The following is a 17,616-nucleotide window of genomic DNA, read 5'->3' on the forward strand; positions in this document are numbered from 1 at the left end:
AAATACCGGACTGGCCGCTCCATATTCGCTCCATAAGACGCACTGACATTTCCCCCCCCTTTTTGGGGGGAAAAAAGTGTGTCTTATGGAGCGAAAAATACGGTACTTAAAATATCTCCTTTCATGTCTTGAGTGCTGCCTGTCTGCTGGGCATCTCTTTACACAACTTCCCGGTTTCTTTGTATGCGTTGAAGCTTCTCCTCTGCATTTTACTTTCAATTTCTAAGGACTACATATCCCGTGGTACTTTGCTGCTTGCAAGCTGTGATTCCTGTACTGACTCAGCCTCCTGAATCTCCTCCTCTCAGCACCTATGTAGTTCAGATGGCAGGCCCTGTGAACTGTGTGACACAGCAGTGCCTAACCATAGGGCATAGAGAATATGTGTCACAGATATCCAGAAAGTAAATGCATGGGAATCTCCACAAAGTAACTTTGCAAACTTCAAGATTATTCTGATTATTAGTAGTAGGCATGAAATACAATCTAGAAATGAATATAATGATTTTAAATTTTGAGCATAGAAATGTGTTTAAAAAAACACACATGAACAAATAAAAGCACACATAAAAATATAAAAGCACACATAAAATGCATACAATCACTTTATTTTGATGTATAAAGAAATGTTTTAACTTTTATTAATATGTTTAAGTTGCTTTCTGCGTTACCATACTAGTCTGTAAATTTACCTTGAAGAGTAAGGAGCCTCATAAAATAACTGTTACTGATATTAAAATATATTTTCGAAGCACAGGAAAAAATAATCTATATAACTTAGATATCTGAAAGCTACCTCTCCTCTTTAATTTATCTCATGTACAATACTAAAAGGCTAAGCAGCAGGGTACTGGATTCCTGAAGGATTCTAAAGAACAGTCTGTGATCTTCCTAACCTCTCCCTAATCATCACCCTCCTCTTTCCCGAGTACTAGGAACAGCCAGCTGCAATATCTGTTCAGCCTCCACACTTAGGTGGAAGAACTTCTAAAGCAAGCTCTCCGCTCATGAAAAACACTGGCAGAACTAAAAAAAGGAAAAAGCGACAAGACATCAACCTAAGGTAAACCTTTCTTTTCAGTGAGTACTGTACTTGGAACAAAATGTTACGTTGGAAATACAGCTGACCATGCTGAGAGATACAAAACTGGAGGTCACCCTCACTGTGAATGAAAGAGCGTGTTTGTACCAAACATTGACTTAGTTGTTCAACTGTTTTTCTTTTTTAGAACATTTTGGAAATATAAATATTGTTTCTTATTTGTTATCCTGTGCATATAACAAGCATCATGCGGAGTTCTTCATTTTGTCCTGAAACGGTGGGCCTTGATTGATGATAGTCACCATGATCAGATTTTAAGGACTTATTATTTTCAAGCTGACCGCTTAGCACAAATCTAGAACTATTTAACCACTAGCCTACCGGGCACTTATACCCCCTTCCTGCCCAGGCCAATTTTCAGCTTTCAGCGTTGTCACACTTTGAATGACATTTGCGCGGTCATGCAATATTGTACCCATATGAAATTTTTATCATTTTTTTCTCACAAATAGAGATTTCTTTTGGTGGTATTTACTTGCCGCTGTGTGTTTTACTTTTTGCGCTATAAACAAAAAAAGAGCAAAAATTTTGAGAAAAAAAAGGTGTCTTTGTTTCTATTATAAAATTTTGCAAACAGGTAATTTTTCTCCTTCACTAATGTGCGTTGATAGGCAGCACTGATGGGCACTGATAGGCAGCACTGAAGGGCACTGATAGGCGGCACTGAGGTGGCATGGATAGGCAGCACTGATAGGTGGAACTGATAGGCGGCACTGATGATGGGTACTGATAGTCAGCACTGATAGGCGGCACTGCTGGGCACTGACTGGCAGCACTACTGGGCACTGACTGGCTGCACTGCAGGGCAGGGCTGGCTGCACTGCAGGGCATTGGCTGGTGCAACTGCTGGGCACTGACTGGCAGCACTGATGGGCACAGGTGGGTGGCACTGATGGGCAGAGGTGGCTGGCACTGATGGGCACAGGTGGGTGACACAGGTGGGTGGCACTGATGGGCAGAGTTGGGTGGCACTGCTGGGCACCGATCATCAGGGCACTGATCCCTGCTCTGACAACTGCTGGTTTTCGGCAGTACTTTCCTCACGATCTGACAGCGTGAGGAAAGTGCAGCCGAGAACCGGCAATTGCATTTCCCTGTGATCTGCGTGTCATTGGACACGGCTGATCACGTGGTAAAAAGCCACTGTGATTGGCCTTTTACCACATCACGTGATCAGCTGTGTCCGTAGGACCAAGCAATCACGGAGATCGCCGGGTGCGCACCCTGGGGGACACGCAGGAGAGCGAGTTCTGGGAGGACGTCATATGACGCCCTCCCAGAACTAGCCATCATTCGGCTATCTGCGGTCGGCAACTGGTTAAAAAAAGTATAAGTGGTTTAGATTAAAAAATATTTACAGAATATCAGTATCTAATTTTCTAACTTTCATACACAGTTAAAATAGAACTAAGCTTAGTAAAAACATTTTTAGTAAAAAATAAATGAATATATATATATATATATATATATATATAAAATCTTTATATGTTTTCCTTATATATTAAATAAATACTATAACAACATATTTAAATATTCATCTCAGGAAATACCTCTACATTCCCCTAAATCACCCCCCCCCCCTCCCCACACCCCGATGAAGAAGGAGAAAAAACAAACAAACTATATTCCTTAAGCCTATGGTACATATGTTCAAAACCCACTGCAAAAATACAAGAATTTTGGAGGACAGCTGCACAGACAATGTAGGATATAAATGGTATTGACTTACCTAAAGATCCAAGGATCTTTTTGTTTTATAATACTACAAATGCAATAATACAATACTGTATAAGAAACCATGTATTCTCATTTACTAAATGCAACCAAGAGATTTATTCCAAAGCTCAGGTGTTTGCAGTAGAATCCATCAATGAGAGATGGGCTCAGGAGGGTGGAGTATATCTGTTGTATAGAAGAATAATACCACTCTTGTGAGGATATGGAGTATCTTTTTTTCAAAAACATAGAATGGATGATTTAAGTTTTAAAAAAACAGAAACTGACAGTTAATGGGTGTATTAAGAGAATGAGAAAAGAACGGGAAGCTTTTTGGTTATGAATGCTTTCCTAACTCAAAAAATACCTTCTATTGCTCTCAGCACGCCCCAAATATTTCCTTTTTGTTTTGCTGCCATGATGTGACCGCCTGTACATTGTCCATGGTAGGAACATAGCCACCCTCCTCTTTTGCTTGCATCAGAGATGAACTAGGGGCTATGGGATTTGGAGTGTGCATAGAGCAATACACATTATTATTATTATATTATTATAATACAGGATTTATATAGCGCCAACAATTTACTCAGTGTTTTACAATATAATGGGAGACAATACAGCAACAATTCAGTTTAATACAGGAGTGTTAGGAGGGCCCTGCTCCTTGGAGCTTACAATCTAGGAGGGAGGAGCTAGTGGTACAAAAGGTAGTAATTGTGGGGGATGGACTGGTAGGAGGAATAGAAGATTCCATTATTAGCTGAGGGCAGGATAGGCTTCCCTGAAGAGATAGGTTTTCAGAGATCGCCTATAAGTGAGCAGAGTAGGCAATAGTCTGATAAATTGGGGTAGAGAGTTCCAGAGGATGGAGAAGCTCTGGAGAAGTCCTGGAGACGAGCATAGGAGGAGTAGACAAGGGAGCAGGAGATCGTGCAAGGAGCGGAGAGTACGGTTTGGGTGACATTTGGAGACAAGATTGTTGATGTAATTTGGGGCAGAGTTATAAATGGCTTTATATGTTATGACCACATGACCACAACTAACATGCACGGTTCCTTCCAAACAAACAGAAGTTAGGGGAAAAAAGAAGAGGTTCAGGCATTCATGAAGGAGCAAGAAGGGAGGACACAGTAACAATTTTATAAAAAGTAGATTACAGGACCATGAAATAAGGATATTGTCACTTTAAACAAGACCGGAGCAACTCTTTCTCCTTGACATGACATGGTTTGCCACACATAGACAGCAGTAGATGACTACAGACTACAGTAGACAGAACAAAGCTGCAGTGGAAGTTTTGATATTCCATTCCCACAAATTTTTTCTAACATATACAAGGGGCGTTCAAGTCAAACCAGGACTTTTAATTTTACAGGTATACAGGTGGTGCACATCACGGGCCAGTCCAGAGACCGTTAACTAGTTGCCGACCGCAGATAGCCAAATGACGGCTGCACTGCGGCCGGCCAGTTCTGGTTGGATGTCATATGACGTCCTCCCAGAACGCGCTCTCCTGTGCGCCCCAGGGGGCGCGCACCCGGCGATCTCCGTGATCGCTGTGTCCTACGGACACAGCTGATCATGTGATGTGGTAAAAGGCCAATCACAGCGGCCTTCTACCATGTGATCAGCGGTGTCCAATGACACGCTGATCACGGGGAAATGCAATTGCCGGTTCTCGGCTGCACTTTCCTCACGCTGTCAGATCGCAAGGAAAGTACTGCCGAGAACCGGCAGTTGTCAGAGCGAGGATCGGCACCGATCATCAGGGCACTGATGATCAGTGCCCTGATGATTGGTGCCCAGCAGTGCCACCCACAAGTTCCGCCCACCTGTGCCCAGCAGTGCGCCCACTAGCTCCGCCCACCTGTGCCCAGCAGATCACCCACCTGTGCCCAGCAGTGCACCCACCTGTGCCCAGCAATGCACCCACCTGTGCCACTCTGCAGTGTCACACACCTGTGCCCAGAAGTGCCACCTACCTGTGCCCAGCAGTGCCACCCACCTGTGCCCACCAGTGCCACCCACCTGTGCCCACCCACCAATGCTGCCCACCAGTGCAGCCCAGCAGTGCTGCCAGTCAGTGCCACCAGTCAGTGCCCAGCGGTTGTGCCAGTCAGTGCCGCCAGTCAGTGCCCAGCAGTGATGCCAGTCAGTGCCGTCTATCAGTACCCATCATCAGTGCCGCCTATCAGTGCTGCATATTAGTGCCGCCTATCCGTGACACCTCATTAGTGCTGCCTATCAGTGCCGCCTATCCATGCCACCTCATTAGTACTGCCTATCAGTGCCCTTTAGTGCTGCCTATCAGTGCCCATCAGTGCCGCCTATCAGTGCCCATCAGTGCTGCCTCACCAACGCACATCAGTGAAGGAGAAAAATTACCTGTTTGAAACATTTTATAATAGAAACAAAGAAACTTTTTTTTTTTTTCAAATTTTTGCACTTTTTTTGTTTATAGCGCAAAAAGTAAAGCACCCAGTGGCGATTAAATACCACCAAAAGAAAGCTCTATTTGTGAGAAAAAATGATCAAAATTTCATATGAGTACAATGTTGCATAACCGCGCAATTGTCAATCAAAGTGCAGCAGCACTGAAAGCTGAAAATTGGCCTGGTAAATAAGGGGGTATAAGTGCCTGTTAGGCAAGTGGTTAATCAAGATGGCAGACAACAGTTAGTTGTTAGTGTGTACATGGAACAGCGTGTGGTGAAGAGACGCTCAGCCACAGTAAGACATATGGATGATGTAAACATTTCAAAGATGGCCGTACATCCATCAGTGACGATCCCAACCGCAGTGGATCACAGCCAACAACAGTCATTCCTATGAACATTCAGTGCCTGGAACGCCTGGTCCTGGATAATGGACATATAACCTGTTGTGAATTTACACAAGAGATTAATCTTTTTGTGATAATGGTGAACATAATCATTCACAAATGTCCAAGCATGGCTCAGTCGTACTGACAAGTCTTTCTATACCGAATCTTTCCAGGCATTAGTTAAATGCTGGGATAAGTGTATAAATATAGCAGGGGAGTATGTAAAAAAATAAATTCAGTTTCCACTCTTTGAAATTTGTTCTTTTATTTATAAAAGTCCTTGTTTGAATGCCCCTCGTACATTATGAAATTATAATTGCTATTATTTTTTATGCTAGAATTAACTTTCATTTCACTTGTTTTACAGACAAATATGGAGAGAAAAATATTGTTGGCAAATATCGGTATATTGTTGTTTCACACAGCATGTCTTTTTCCTATGGCGTCACATTCAGACCATGGCAATGATATTGTATCAGCTCAGTTTAATGCTGAAGATCCCCATTTTGTAATAGTTGGTAAGTAAAGTACCACATATCTATTTATCTATCTATCTATCTATCTATCTATCTATCTATCTATCTATCTGTTGCAATATTTTTATTGTTACAATGCATAACAAGGGAACAGGTATACAACAAGCTGTGTAGGCCCTCCAAAAGGCACAAAATATCTCGCAACGCAGGCGAGTCTATCTATCTATCTATCTATCTATCTATCTATCTATCTATCTATCTATGTATATATATATATATATATATATATATATACAGTATACTGCATGTTGAAATGTGTTTTTATTACAAAATATCTGAAAATATATATATATATATATCTTCAGATTTTTTTTAACATATAAAAGTTATTTTAACATATTTTTACATATATTTTTAAATGAATTCCAAAAATATAGATTTATATATTTAAAGACATACAGTATATTTGAAATATATTTTTAAAAATATTTTTCATATATTTTATAATAAAAAATGCAAACATGCAGTATATATATATTTATTGAAATATATTTTGAAATATATTGAATATGGCCAAAATTGTAGCATTTCAAATATATGTCAATATATTTAGAAAGAATATTTTTAAAATATATTTCAAATATATTTTTCTTCCATGTGGGTAAGCGCTGCCTAATTGTGTTTAGGAAGCGCTTAACTACTATTATTGTTTTTAATTGAGACAAGTGCAAGTACTATAGGGGGATATGCTTTGTTCATATTCAATGTCTGAAGTTTAAAACCAGTTTAATATCCTGGCAATTGAAATGAATAACTGGCCAAATGCTTGACACACTTAAACACGCCTAAACGTGTTTGTAAAAGTGCGGTGTTATGCGTGTTTGCAAAAGTGATGCTTTGGCGGCATTTTTGATGCTCCTTTTCTCCTGCCAGGTGAGAGGCGTTTAGAAGAGAGGGCGACACCCAGTGTGAATGAGGCCTTTGAGTTCAGCACTTGCAGATGGGAAAGCATAATCTTTTTACAGGGTTAGCCTAGTCTCCCTTTGGTCCGCTAGGGACAGGTTGAATTTTCTGGATCACAAGTAAAACTGCTTGGAGTGGGAATACATACATTATCTTTGAATATTTACAATCCCCACACTCAGCCAGCAAATACAACTTGCCCCCACTGCCTCCCCCCTCCCTCCTCTCAGTTTATTTATTTATTTCAGGTGCTTATATAGCGCCGTCAATTTACGCAGCGCTTTACATATATTGTACATTCACATCAGTCCCTAACCCTCAAGAGGCGTACAATCTAAGACCCCTAACTTACATTCATACATACACATACTAGGGCCAATTTAGACAGGATCTAATTAACCTACCAGCATGTATTTGGAGTGTGGGAGGAAACCAGAGTACCCAGAGGAAACCCATACAGGCACAGGGAGAACATGCAGGTGGTGTCATGGTTGGAATTTGAACCGACGCTCCCAGTATTGCCAGGTGGAAGTGCTAACCACTTAGCCACTTTTCCTTTCCTCTCCCCTCACATTTTTTTTTCATTCCCCCCCTCGCTTTCCCTAACAACTCCCCTCTCCACCTCCCTTTTCCTCCCAGGAAAATATCTAAAAACTTTTGTTGAGCTCCAGCTCGAACAGTATGGCTGATAAATGGCACCAATTAAATTCATGTATACCCCATGTTGCAGCATGGACAAGTTCTCATTGCTGCACCACACAGTTTTTCCTTCACATTCTCTAATGTTGCAGAAAACACCCTTCAATTAGTGGTGTATTATACAAATATTACGCTGTATCTACTACTCTTCTATTTGCCACCTCCGATGATGACAGATTTACAAATGACTATAACTATGTCATTGCTGTCATTTTTGGATGCAAACATTAAAAATAAAGAATTAAAAAAACTGCTGGTAGTGAGCAGTTGTGAACACACCAAGCCATAAAATGAAGTGTAATGAAGTATATTTGATATAATTATCAAATAAATATATTTTTTCCTTGAAGAAGTCAACTGAGTAGACAGAAATCTCTCTTTTCATTTCTTATTAATCTAATATGTTATCTCAAGTTGAAGCACCCCCCTTCCCCTAAGTATTATTATTATTATTATACAGGATGTATATAGTGCCAACAGTTTGCTCAGCGCTTTACAATATAAGGGAGACAATACAGCAACAATACAATTCAATACAAGAGGGTTAGGAGGGCCCTGCTCCTTGGAGCTTACAATCTAGGAGATAGTTTGGCATATTTGATACTCATAACTCAAGTCTGGAATTTTGAGTTTCTATTTAATGTAAGGTCAAATGTTGAAAAGTACATTACAGAAATGGGCCAGTTTTAATGACTTATGGAAGAAGTGATTAACTAAGAAACTAAAATAGAGTTTATCCAGAGAAATAATTGTGATAATAGCCATATTAGTAAAATAATAAACCTTTTTAGGATAATTGGCCCATCTATAAAGAATAGATGGTCAAAGTGGCAAGCAAGAAAAAAATATTAACCCCTTGGTGCCGGTGCCTCCTGGTCTTTTAAGGGGTTTCTGACACCGGGAAGTTGCATGCGGATTAGGGTCATGTGACAGCCATGATTGGCGGTCGCAACGGTCACATGATCAGAAAGCTACTGATCTCTGGGAGATTTCTGTGAGAAGCAGGTAACTGTGCAGGGCACGCGCTCTCAGCACATTTGCTTATATCAGGTACACGTACTGTAGGCGCCAGGGAGTTAAAGTAAAAAATGACCAGTTTGCCCCATAATCTACATTTTATTTATGGAAACTTCCAATGTTCTCCAAATGACCAGTTTGCCCCATAATCTACATTTTATTTATGGAAACTTCCAATGTTCTCCAAATGTTTTTCCTGGCCGGAATCCCTCTTCAATATGGAGGTTGGAGAGATCTGAGCTAGCTCAGCTATAAAACCTTCCTAGATGTTGGATGACTGCTGTTGGACTGAACTATTCTATCATTGGAGAAAAATTGTTACACTGACACAGTGACTTCAAAAGAGAAAAATTATTTACATAGTTACATAGTTAGTCTGGCTGAAAAAAGACAAAAGTCCATCCAGTTCAACCATTAAAAAAAAAAGTAATAATCCTCTACCCACCATTGATCCAGAGGAAGGCAAAAAAAAACCCAGCAAAGCATGATCCAATTTGCTCCTGCAGGGGAAAAAATTCCTTCCTGATCCCCCGAGAGGCAATCGGGATTTAGAAAATAGTTAACCACTTAATTTAAAGACTGGACTGCGTCATCCCCTTCCTAGTCAGGTCATTTTTTCAGTTTTCAGCATTGTCACACTTTGAATGACAATTAATCATACAACACGTCCCACAAACATGTTATACCATTTTTTAGACAGACAGAGCTTTCTTTTGGTCATACTTAAAGTGGTTGAAAAACTAAAAGGTTTTTTTCCCTTAATGCATTCTCTGCATTAAGGTACAAAAACCTTCTACCTTCTTCTCTCCCCCAAGCCCCTTCCCCCAAATGCTTATTTTAGACCCATCTTGATCCAGCGTTATGCATGAGAGCAGTGGTTCTCTCCACTCTCTCTCTTCTCAAGGGCTCAGGGACAGCAGTGGGAGCCATTGGCTCTTGCTGCTGTCAGTCACAGCCTGTGAGGAGGGAGCGTGGAGGGCGAGGCGGATGGACAGAGGAACGTAGCTCAGGAGCAAACCCACACGAGTGTCCCCATAGAGCAGCTTTCTATGGGGGCACTCAGAAGGGGGGAGGAGCAAGGAGCGCCAGCAGGGACCCGAGAAGAGGAGGATTAAGGCTGCTCTGTTTAAGGGTCAATTGATGCTAACTGCTGGAAGATCTATTTTCACTGGAGGGGATCTATTTTTTCTATTGTTGCTGAGGGAGATATGTTGTTGCTGGTGGGGATCTATTGTTGCAGGGGTGGGTCTTATGTTGCTGGAGGGTCAATTTTTGCTGGGAGGGATCTTCTGTTGAGGGAGGGGTCTATTGTTGCTGGGGAGGTCCATTGTTGCTGGCTGAAGGGTATATATTTTACTGCTTTTCTTGTTATCATTAATAAATTGCATATAAATTGATACTTGGTTCTGGGCGGTACTGTGAGGAACCAAGGAACGGTGCTCAGAGTTGGGTAGAGAGTGGAGACAAACGGTGACTCGGAAAAAGGGAGTTCCTGCACCTATTTTCTGAGAAAGAAAGCCCTTGGCGCACATGAGTGGCACTAATGGCACTGGGCAGGAAAGGGTTAATGTGAGGGGCGATCAAAAGGTTAACTGTGTGCTGGGAGTGTTTTACTAGGGGGCAGGGGGGTGTGTTCTTCATTGTAAGCCCACTGATCGGGATGGCTGTACTGTGCACAGCCATCCAGACCAATGTGCTTGAGCTGACAGGGAGGAAGATTGTTTGTAAAAAAAACAATCTTCCTGTCGGAGATGCTCGGTAATCACCGGGTGCCGGCGGGTAATTACCGTCCGGGACCCGGTGATTGACATCTGTGGCTATAAACGGCGGCGTGGGTAGGGCGCCCTCATGGCTCACGCACACCCCCTACCCGGAAATGGCAAAATCACATATATTATAATTATACAGGATTTATATAGCACCAACAGTTTGCTCAGCGCTTTACAATATAACGGGAGACAATACAGCAACATAATACAAGAGGGTTAGGAGGGCCCTGCTCCTGGGAGCTTACAATCTAAGAGATATATACGTGATCCTGTGCACAGGTGCCACCCTGTAGCAGTATATCTGCAATAGGGCAGTCCTTAAACGGTTAATAATAATATGCCCTCTCAAATCTAGGAAGCTCCCATTTATCTACAGTGGCCAGACGGGAAGCAATGGGATGCAATGCTGGGGAGGTCCATTGTTGCTGGCTGAAGGGTATATATTTTACTGCTTTTCTTGTTATCATTAATAAATTGCATATAAATTGATACTTGGTTCTGGGCGGTACTGTGAGGAACCAAGGAACGGTGCTCAGAGTTGGGTAGAGAGTGGAGACAAACGGTGACTCGGAAAAAGGGAGTTCCTGCACCTATTTTCTGAGAAAGAAAGCCCTTGGCGCACATGAGTGGCACTAATGGCACTGGGCAGGAAAGGGTTAATGTGAGGGGCGATCAAAAGGTTAACTGTGTGCTGGGAGTGTTTTACTAGGGGGCAGGGGGGTGTGTTCTTCATTGTAAGCCCACTGATCGGGATGGCTGTACTGTGCACAGCCATCCAGACCAATGTGCTTGAGCTGACAGGGAGGAAGATTGTTTGTAAAAAAAACAATCTTCCTGTCGGAGATGCTCGGTAATCACCGGGTGCCGGCGGGTAATTACCGTCCGGGACCCGGTGATTGACATCTGTGGCTATAAACGGCGGCGTGGGTAGGGCGCCCTCATGGCTCACGCACACCCCCTACCCGGAAATGGCAAAATCACATATATTATAATTATACAGGATTTATATAGCACCAACAGTTTGCTCAGCGCTTTACAATATAACGGGAGACAATACAGCAACATAATACAAGAGGGTTAGGAGGGCCCTGCTCCTGGGAGCTTACAATCTAAGAGATATATACGTGATCCTGTGCACAGGTGCCACCCTGTAGCAGTATATCTGCAATAGGGCAGTCCTTAAACGGTTAATAATAATATGCCCTCTCAAATCTAGGAAGCTCCCATTTATCTACAGTGGCCAGACGGGAAGCAATGGGATGCAATGCTGGGGAGGTCCATTGTTGCTGGCTGAAGGGTATATATTTTACTGCTTTTCTTGTTATCATTAATAAATTGCATATAAATTGATACTTGGTTCTGGGCGGTACTGTGAGGAACCAAGGAACGGTGCTCAGAGTTGGGTAGAGAGTGGAGACAAACGGTGACTCGGAAAAAGGGAGTTCCTGCACCTATTTTCTGAGAAAGAAAGCCCTTGGCGCACATGAGTGGCACTAATGGCACTGGGCAGGAAAGGGTTAATGTGAGGGGCGATCAAAAGGTTAACTGTGTGCTGGGAGTGTTTTACTAGGGGGCAGGGGGGTGTGTTCTTCATTGTAAGCCCACTGATCGGGATGGCTGTACTGTGCACAGCCATCCAGACCAATGTGCTTGAGCTGACAGGGAGGAAGATTGTTTGTAAAAAAAACAATCTTCCTGTCGGAGATGCTCGGTAATCACCGGGTGCCGGCGGGTAATTACCGTCCGGGACCCGGTGATTGACATCTGTGGCTATAAACGGCGGCGTGGGTAGGGCGCCCTCATGGCTCACGCACACCCCCTACCCGGAAATGGCAAAATCACATATATTATAATTATACAGGATTTATATAGCACCAACAGTTTGCTCAGCGCTTTACAATATAACGGGAGACAATACAGCAACATAATACAAGAGGGTTAGGAGGGCCCTGCTCCTGGGAGCTTACAATCTAAGAGATATATACGTGATCCTGTGCACAGGTGCCACCCTGTAGCAGTATATCTGCAATAGGGCAGTCCTTAAACGGTTAATAATAATATGCCCTCTCAAATCTAGGAAGCTCCCATTTATCTACAGTGGCCAGACGGGAAGCTGTTAAGCATTTTAAATATATCTAGGGATAGAAGAGAACTCTGGGAACATCACCTTTTACCTCCGTCTTTTTATCCTTTGTGAGATGTAATCACATGCCCAGGGGCGGACTGACCATTTGGAAACTCGGGCACTGCCCAAGGGCTCAGGGTCAGTAGGGGGCCCCATGAGATGCCCCTGGTATCTTTTTCATAGGCTTTTTTGAGTTTGGGCAAGGACACAGGGGCCCCATGATCCCCTATTGCCCGGGGGCCCCATGAGTTGTCAGCTTGCCCTGCATATGCCTAGTCTAGAGTAAACATTGCAGCATTTACATTTGGCTTGTCTGCAGCCTGTACTCCGGCCCCTTTCACACGGGCGGTTAGATTTCAGCTTTTAGCTGCGGTTAGAGGAACTTATTTACCGCAGTAAAATGTAGACAATGCATCCCTATGGCTCCATTCACACACTGCATTAAGAAACATTTTCATAACATACGGTTTTATGCAAATAGGAAAAATAAAGTTGACAGCGTCCAGGAGCGATGTACCGCAGCTATCTGTACTTAAACGCAGTTAATCACGGCACAAAGAAAAAATAAATAAACAGTTGCTATAGAAAAGGCAGAAATTTACTACCACCACTAAACGCAACCGCATGTAAATGCACGTAATTGCAGATAAACACAATGTACAAACGCAATTGATCTCTGTGCCAGGAGTGTTGGAATTTGAAACTAAAAAAACATGTATTTACAAGCAGGAGAACAAGCGCTCGTGTGAAGGAAGCCTTACTGTAGACAAAGAGTACCAACAAAGAAGGCATCTGCTCTTCAGACTAGGGTAGCTTGATGGGCCAGGCCCAAGGACTTACAGTTTTATCATGTCAGGATTCAAAATTTACATACATTTCTATGTGTTCTGTTAACCAATGGTTTCATTTACAACCCCATGTAAAAGTACAAAAAGAATACTTTGTAAGATACATTTCTAGAGAATGATAGAAAGAAGTAGCTGGAAAATTACATATTCTTCTTGATGATTAAAGTAGTTTATAAGAAGGATTTTTTTTTTTATTCTAGCTCTACCTTTCAACTTTGATTTATATGATATGAACAAAGATGGTGTTATAACACTGGCTGAACTGTCAAATGTCACAGAGACTCAGATGGATGATGCAAATGAACCATTTAAAAGTGCTGACAGAAACGGTAAGATTTTTTTTACTAATTATCTTGAAAAGCCAAAGTATTTTTTATTATTTATACACTTTCTCCCAAAGTCAGTTAACCATTATACTGTATGGCCAGAAATCATTGATGATTAGATGTCAGGCCCAATTTTGCTGCGTCAGCTTATATCAGTTAATTTCACAAAAATGTTGTATCCAATTTGCACACCTATTTTTTAATGACATAGAAGGCACATTTTTGGTACACTGTTTTAATTAAAGAAAAAAAAACATGCTTTGACTTTAATACAGACAGATAAATGCACAGAAAAATGTTTCTTTTTGCTTTTTAAGTAAGGCATTTTTGATATTGTAATTGTATCTGACAATTATAGTGTTAGTACCCAAATGGAAGAAAAATATATTTGAAATATATTTTAAAAATATTCTTCCCAAGTATATTTAGAATACTACAATTTTGGCTGTATTCAATATATTTTCCAAAAATAAATAAATATATATATATCTCCTAGATTGTAAGCTGGAAAGAGCAGGGCCCTTGAACCCCTCGTGTTTTGTTTTGTTTTGTTACTGTATTGTCTCATGTTCTGTCCCCCACTATAATGCACAGTGCTGAGCAAACCTTTTAGCGCTATATAAATACTGTGTTATAATATATATATATATATATATATATATATATATATTGCATGTTGAAATGCATTTTTTAATTATTACAAAATATATGAAAAATATTTTTTTTAAATATATTCTTCAGATTTCTTTTTACACATAAAAAGTCATTTTAACATATATATGTATTTTTAAAAATATTTTTCATATATTTTGTAATAAAAATGCATTTCAACATACAGTATATATATATTTATTTTTATATATATATATATATATATATATATATATATATATATATATTTATTGAAATATATTTTGAAATATATTGAATAGGGCCAAAATTGTAGTATTTCAAATATTTCAAATATATTTTTCTTCCATGTGGGTATGACCATAACTTACTTACTTCTCTTCTGGGGAACAGGAGTGTGCATGCTTTTGATCTCCTGTGACCCAGAAATAGCCGACAGTGGGGTAAAGTCTGCGGTCTACTGACATCACAAAATTTCTCCAGGCTCTTGAAGGATCCTGACCATATTGTCAGGATCCACGCAGATGTCTGATTGACAGCTAGCTTGATCTCACAGTGTGTGGCTCAGAACTGGAGCCAGATATTCCAGTCCCCTTGCCAGCCTGGTGCTCCAGTCAGTGCTGGAGGTGCAGAGCAGGGAGCAGAGACTGATAGCTCCAAGAGGACTAAGAACTGAGTGATGTGATTGCTCTTGGGCTTAGAGCCAGCAGGGACAGCTGCAGCATCAGACCAATGCTGCAGCATAGAGTTGAATATAGATGTTTGTTTTTTTTGTTTTTGTACTTCTCCTTTAAATAAATAAACAGCCACTTTCTAGCTGCACTGCTATCTGCAATGTCAGGTGGAGGTTGAAAGGTTTTTATCATTGAAGCCTCCAGTCTGCACATGATCACTTATATCTGGCATAGTGATCACACCACTTTGATTCATTCCCGATCAATGTGCAGGCTGGTGTGAACAAGTCTTAACTTTCAATGCTTGTACATATTTGTCCTTCTATGTATAATGTTGCCTATATTTTCTTTTCTAGGGGACCATGTTCTATCAGAAAAGGAATTTCAAGATGCCCCCTGGGTATTTGCTATTCCTTAGGCTAGTATTAACTTCAGAACATCATTACTAAGAAGAAACAGAAGGCTTTTAAAGAATAATAGGACAGGGGGCACCACAAGGTGCGACTCTCCTATACCTAGCAGTTTCGCTAACGAACCCTGCAGATGTCCACAGGATTGATTGTTGTGCCTGTTTCTTACTTTATCCATGTGAGTGCATGTTGGTTTTAGCCTTACATTTTAATAAAAATCTAGACTCATATGGTGGCGCCCCCTCCGTACTATTCTTTAGTACTCAAGCACAGAGGATTCATCCAATTCTCTGATCCAGAAGAGCTGCAGCCATCAATAGAGGTGATTATTTTACTATTAACCTATTAACCACTTGCCCTCCAGAAGGTTTTACCCTTTTCAAGACCAAGGCGATTTTTGTTATTCAGCATTGTGCTACTTTAACTGGCAATTGCACGGTCATGCAACACTACACAGAAGAAATTTTATATCATTTTTCTTCAAACAAATATGGATTTCTTTTGGTGGTATTTGATCACTGCTGGGTTTTTACATTTTTATTATATAAATGAAAAAGAAGAAAATTTTTGGGGAAAAGAATTCTACTTTCTCTTATAAAACATATCTAATAAAACATTTTTTTTAAAAAATCTAATTTCTTTATAAATTTAATCCAAAATGTATTCTGCTACATGTCTTTTGTAAAAAAAAAAAAATCCCAATCAGTGTATATTAATTGATTTCTGTGAAAGTCATAGTGTCTACAAACTATAGTATATATTAGGGTTGCACTGATACCGTTTTTTTCATCAGCGAGTATGAGTACTGATACTTGTACTCATGTACTCATGGATACCTAATATCAATACCTTTATGGTGTGATTTGAGCCCATACAAACTGAATGGACTCAAATGTGCGATTCCTGTCCGAATCACATGTGTTTTCCCTGTGGGTGAGGTGCAATTTGAGCCATTCATTTTGTATGGCTCAAATCGCACTGCACCGAACAGCAGGGAACCACATGTGATTCGGACAGGAATCACAATGCATTCCTGTTCAAATCACATGCGACTCTTTGAAGTGCGATTTGATCCCATTCGTTTTGTATGGACTCAAATCTTACCGCATCGGAGGTATCGGAGAATTTTCACAAGTACAAGTACTCCTGTAAATGCTCTGTATCAGCACCGATACCATAATCGGTATCGGTGCAACCCTAATATATATATTTGAAAGTTGATCAGTCCTGATGTACTGATGGCCTATCTGATTTCTTGAATCCCCCAAATTGCAGGACAGTACAAATATTCACCAAATGTCCCCTTTTTGAAAAGCAGACAGTCTAAGGTATTTAGTAAGAAGCATGAAGAGTTTTTTTGAAGTTGTCATTTTTTGTCACAATTTTTTGAAAAATACAGCTAATGCAGCCACCATATTTTAGGATTTGATTTTTGTTCTTGTGTTTAATACTGCTTTAACTCGTCAATGTTATGTATATGAAAAAATAAAATGGATACCAAAAATGACATATCTTTCAAAATAGTTATCTATCAGGTAGTGTTTTTCTGTACTTGCCAGATCCATGTCATAATTGAGTCCTTGAATCAGCAATCCTGCAACTCAAATGCTTCTGTAGCCTATTCAAGAACAAAATGTATTCCCAAATATGCATAAAAATGCTTAAAATTGTAACATCTGTTACATTTTGATTAAAGCTTGTTGACAAACCTACCTCTCTGCGTGTGGCTTGTGATCTATGCGTAGAATTCTGCCTATATCTCTAATGTGCATTTTGTTAAAGTAATACCAATTTCACAGCACAATGCACACATGGAAGTCATTTTTTTTCTCAGCCCCTGTGTCTTTCATGTCCTTGGGCTGCAGTAGTATATATCACCATAGAAACAACATTCTTGTTTGTATTGAGAAGTAGTAATGCCTTTTATAAAATGGACTGTAATGATCCCTACAGTGTAAAAAAGTAAAACATTCACATTTATGCAAATCATAGGTTTGGATACCCAAACATATATGATTGACACAAGAGTTTAATATT

General features: G+C 40.5%; 1 protein-coding gene across 1 annotated transcript; it reads left to right on the forward strand.

Annotated features, from left to right (window-relative positions):
- The first annotated feature begins 698 nt into the window (after positions 1-698).
- LOC149461103 (EF-hand calcium-binding domain-containing protein 1-like) lies at positions 699-17,291 on the forward strand. The gene is made up of 4 exons (XM_089678809.1): positions 699-1,063; positions 6,010-6,160; positions 13,740-13,868; positions 15,526-17,291. The coding sequence occupies exons 2-4, from the start codon at positions 6,016-6,018 to the stop codon at positions 15,585-15,587; spliced, it is 336 nt and encodes a 111-aa protein (XP_089534935.1). The 5' UTR covers positions 699-1,063; positions 6,010-6,015; the 3' UTR covers positions 15,588-17,291.
- The last annotated feature ends 325 nt before the right edge of the window (positions 17,292-17,616 follow it).

Source organism: Staurois parvus, unplaced genomic scaffold (assembly GCF_062004578.1).
Source record: "Staurois parvus isolate SC_StPar_1 unplaced genomic scaffold, SC_StPar_1.0 ptg000209l, whole genome shotgun sequence".
Classification (NCBI taxonomy): domain Eukaryota; kingdom Metazoa; phylum Chordata; class Amphibia; order Anura; family Ranidae; genus Staurois; species Staurois parvus.

Excerpts from the sequence above, each read along its gene's own strand:
- LOC149461103 (XM_089678809.1), top strand. The coding sequence starts at position 6,016 with ATGGAGAGAAAAATATTGTTGGCAAATATCGGTATATTGTTGTTTCAC. Across the intron at positions 6,161-13,739 it reads TCCCCATTTTGTAATAGTTG|CTCTACCTTTCAACTTTGAT; the intron begins GTAAGTAAAGTA and ends TTTTTATTCTAG. Across the intron at positions 13,869-15,525 it reads TAAAAGTGCTGACAGAAACG|GGGACCATGTTCTATCAGAA; the intron begins GTAAGATTTTTT and ends TTTCTTTTCTAG.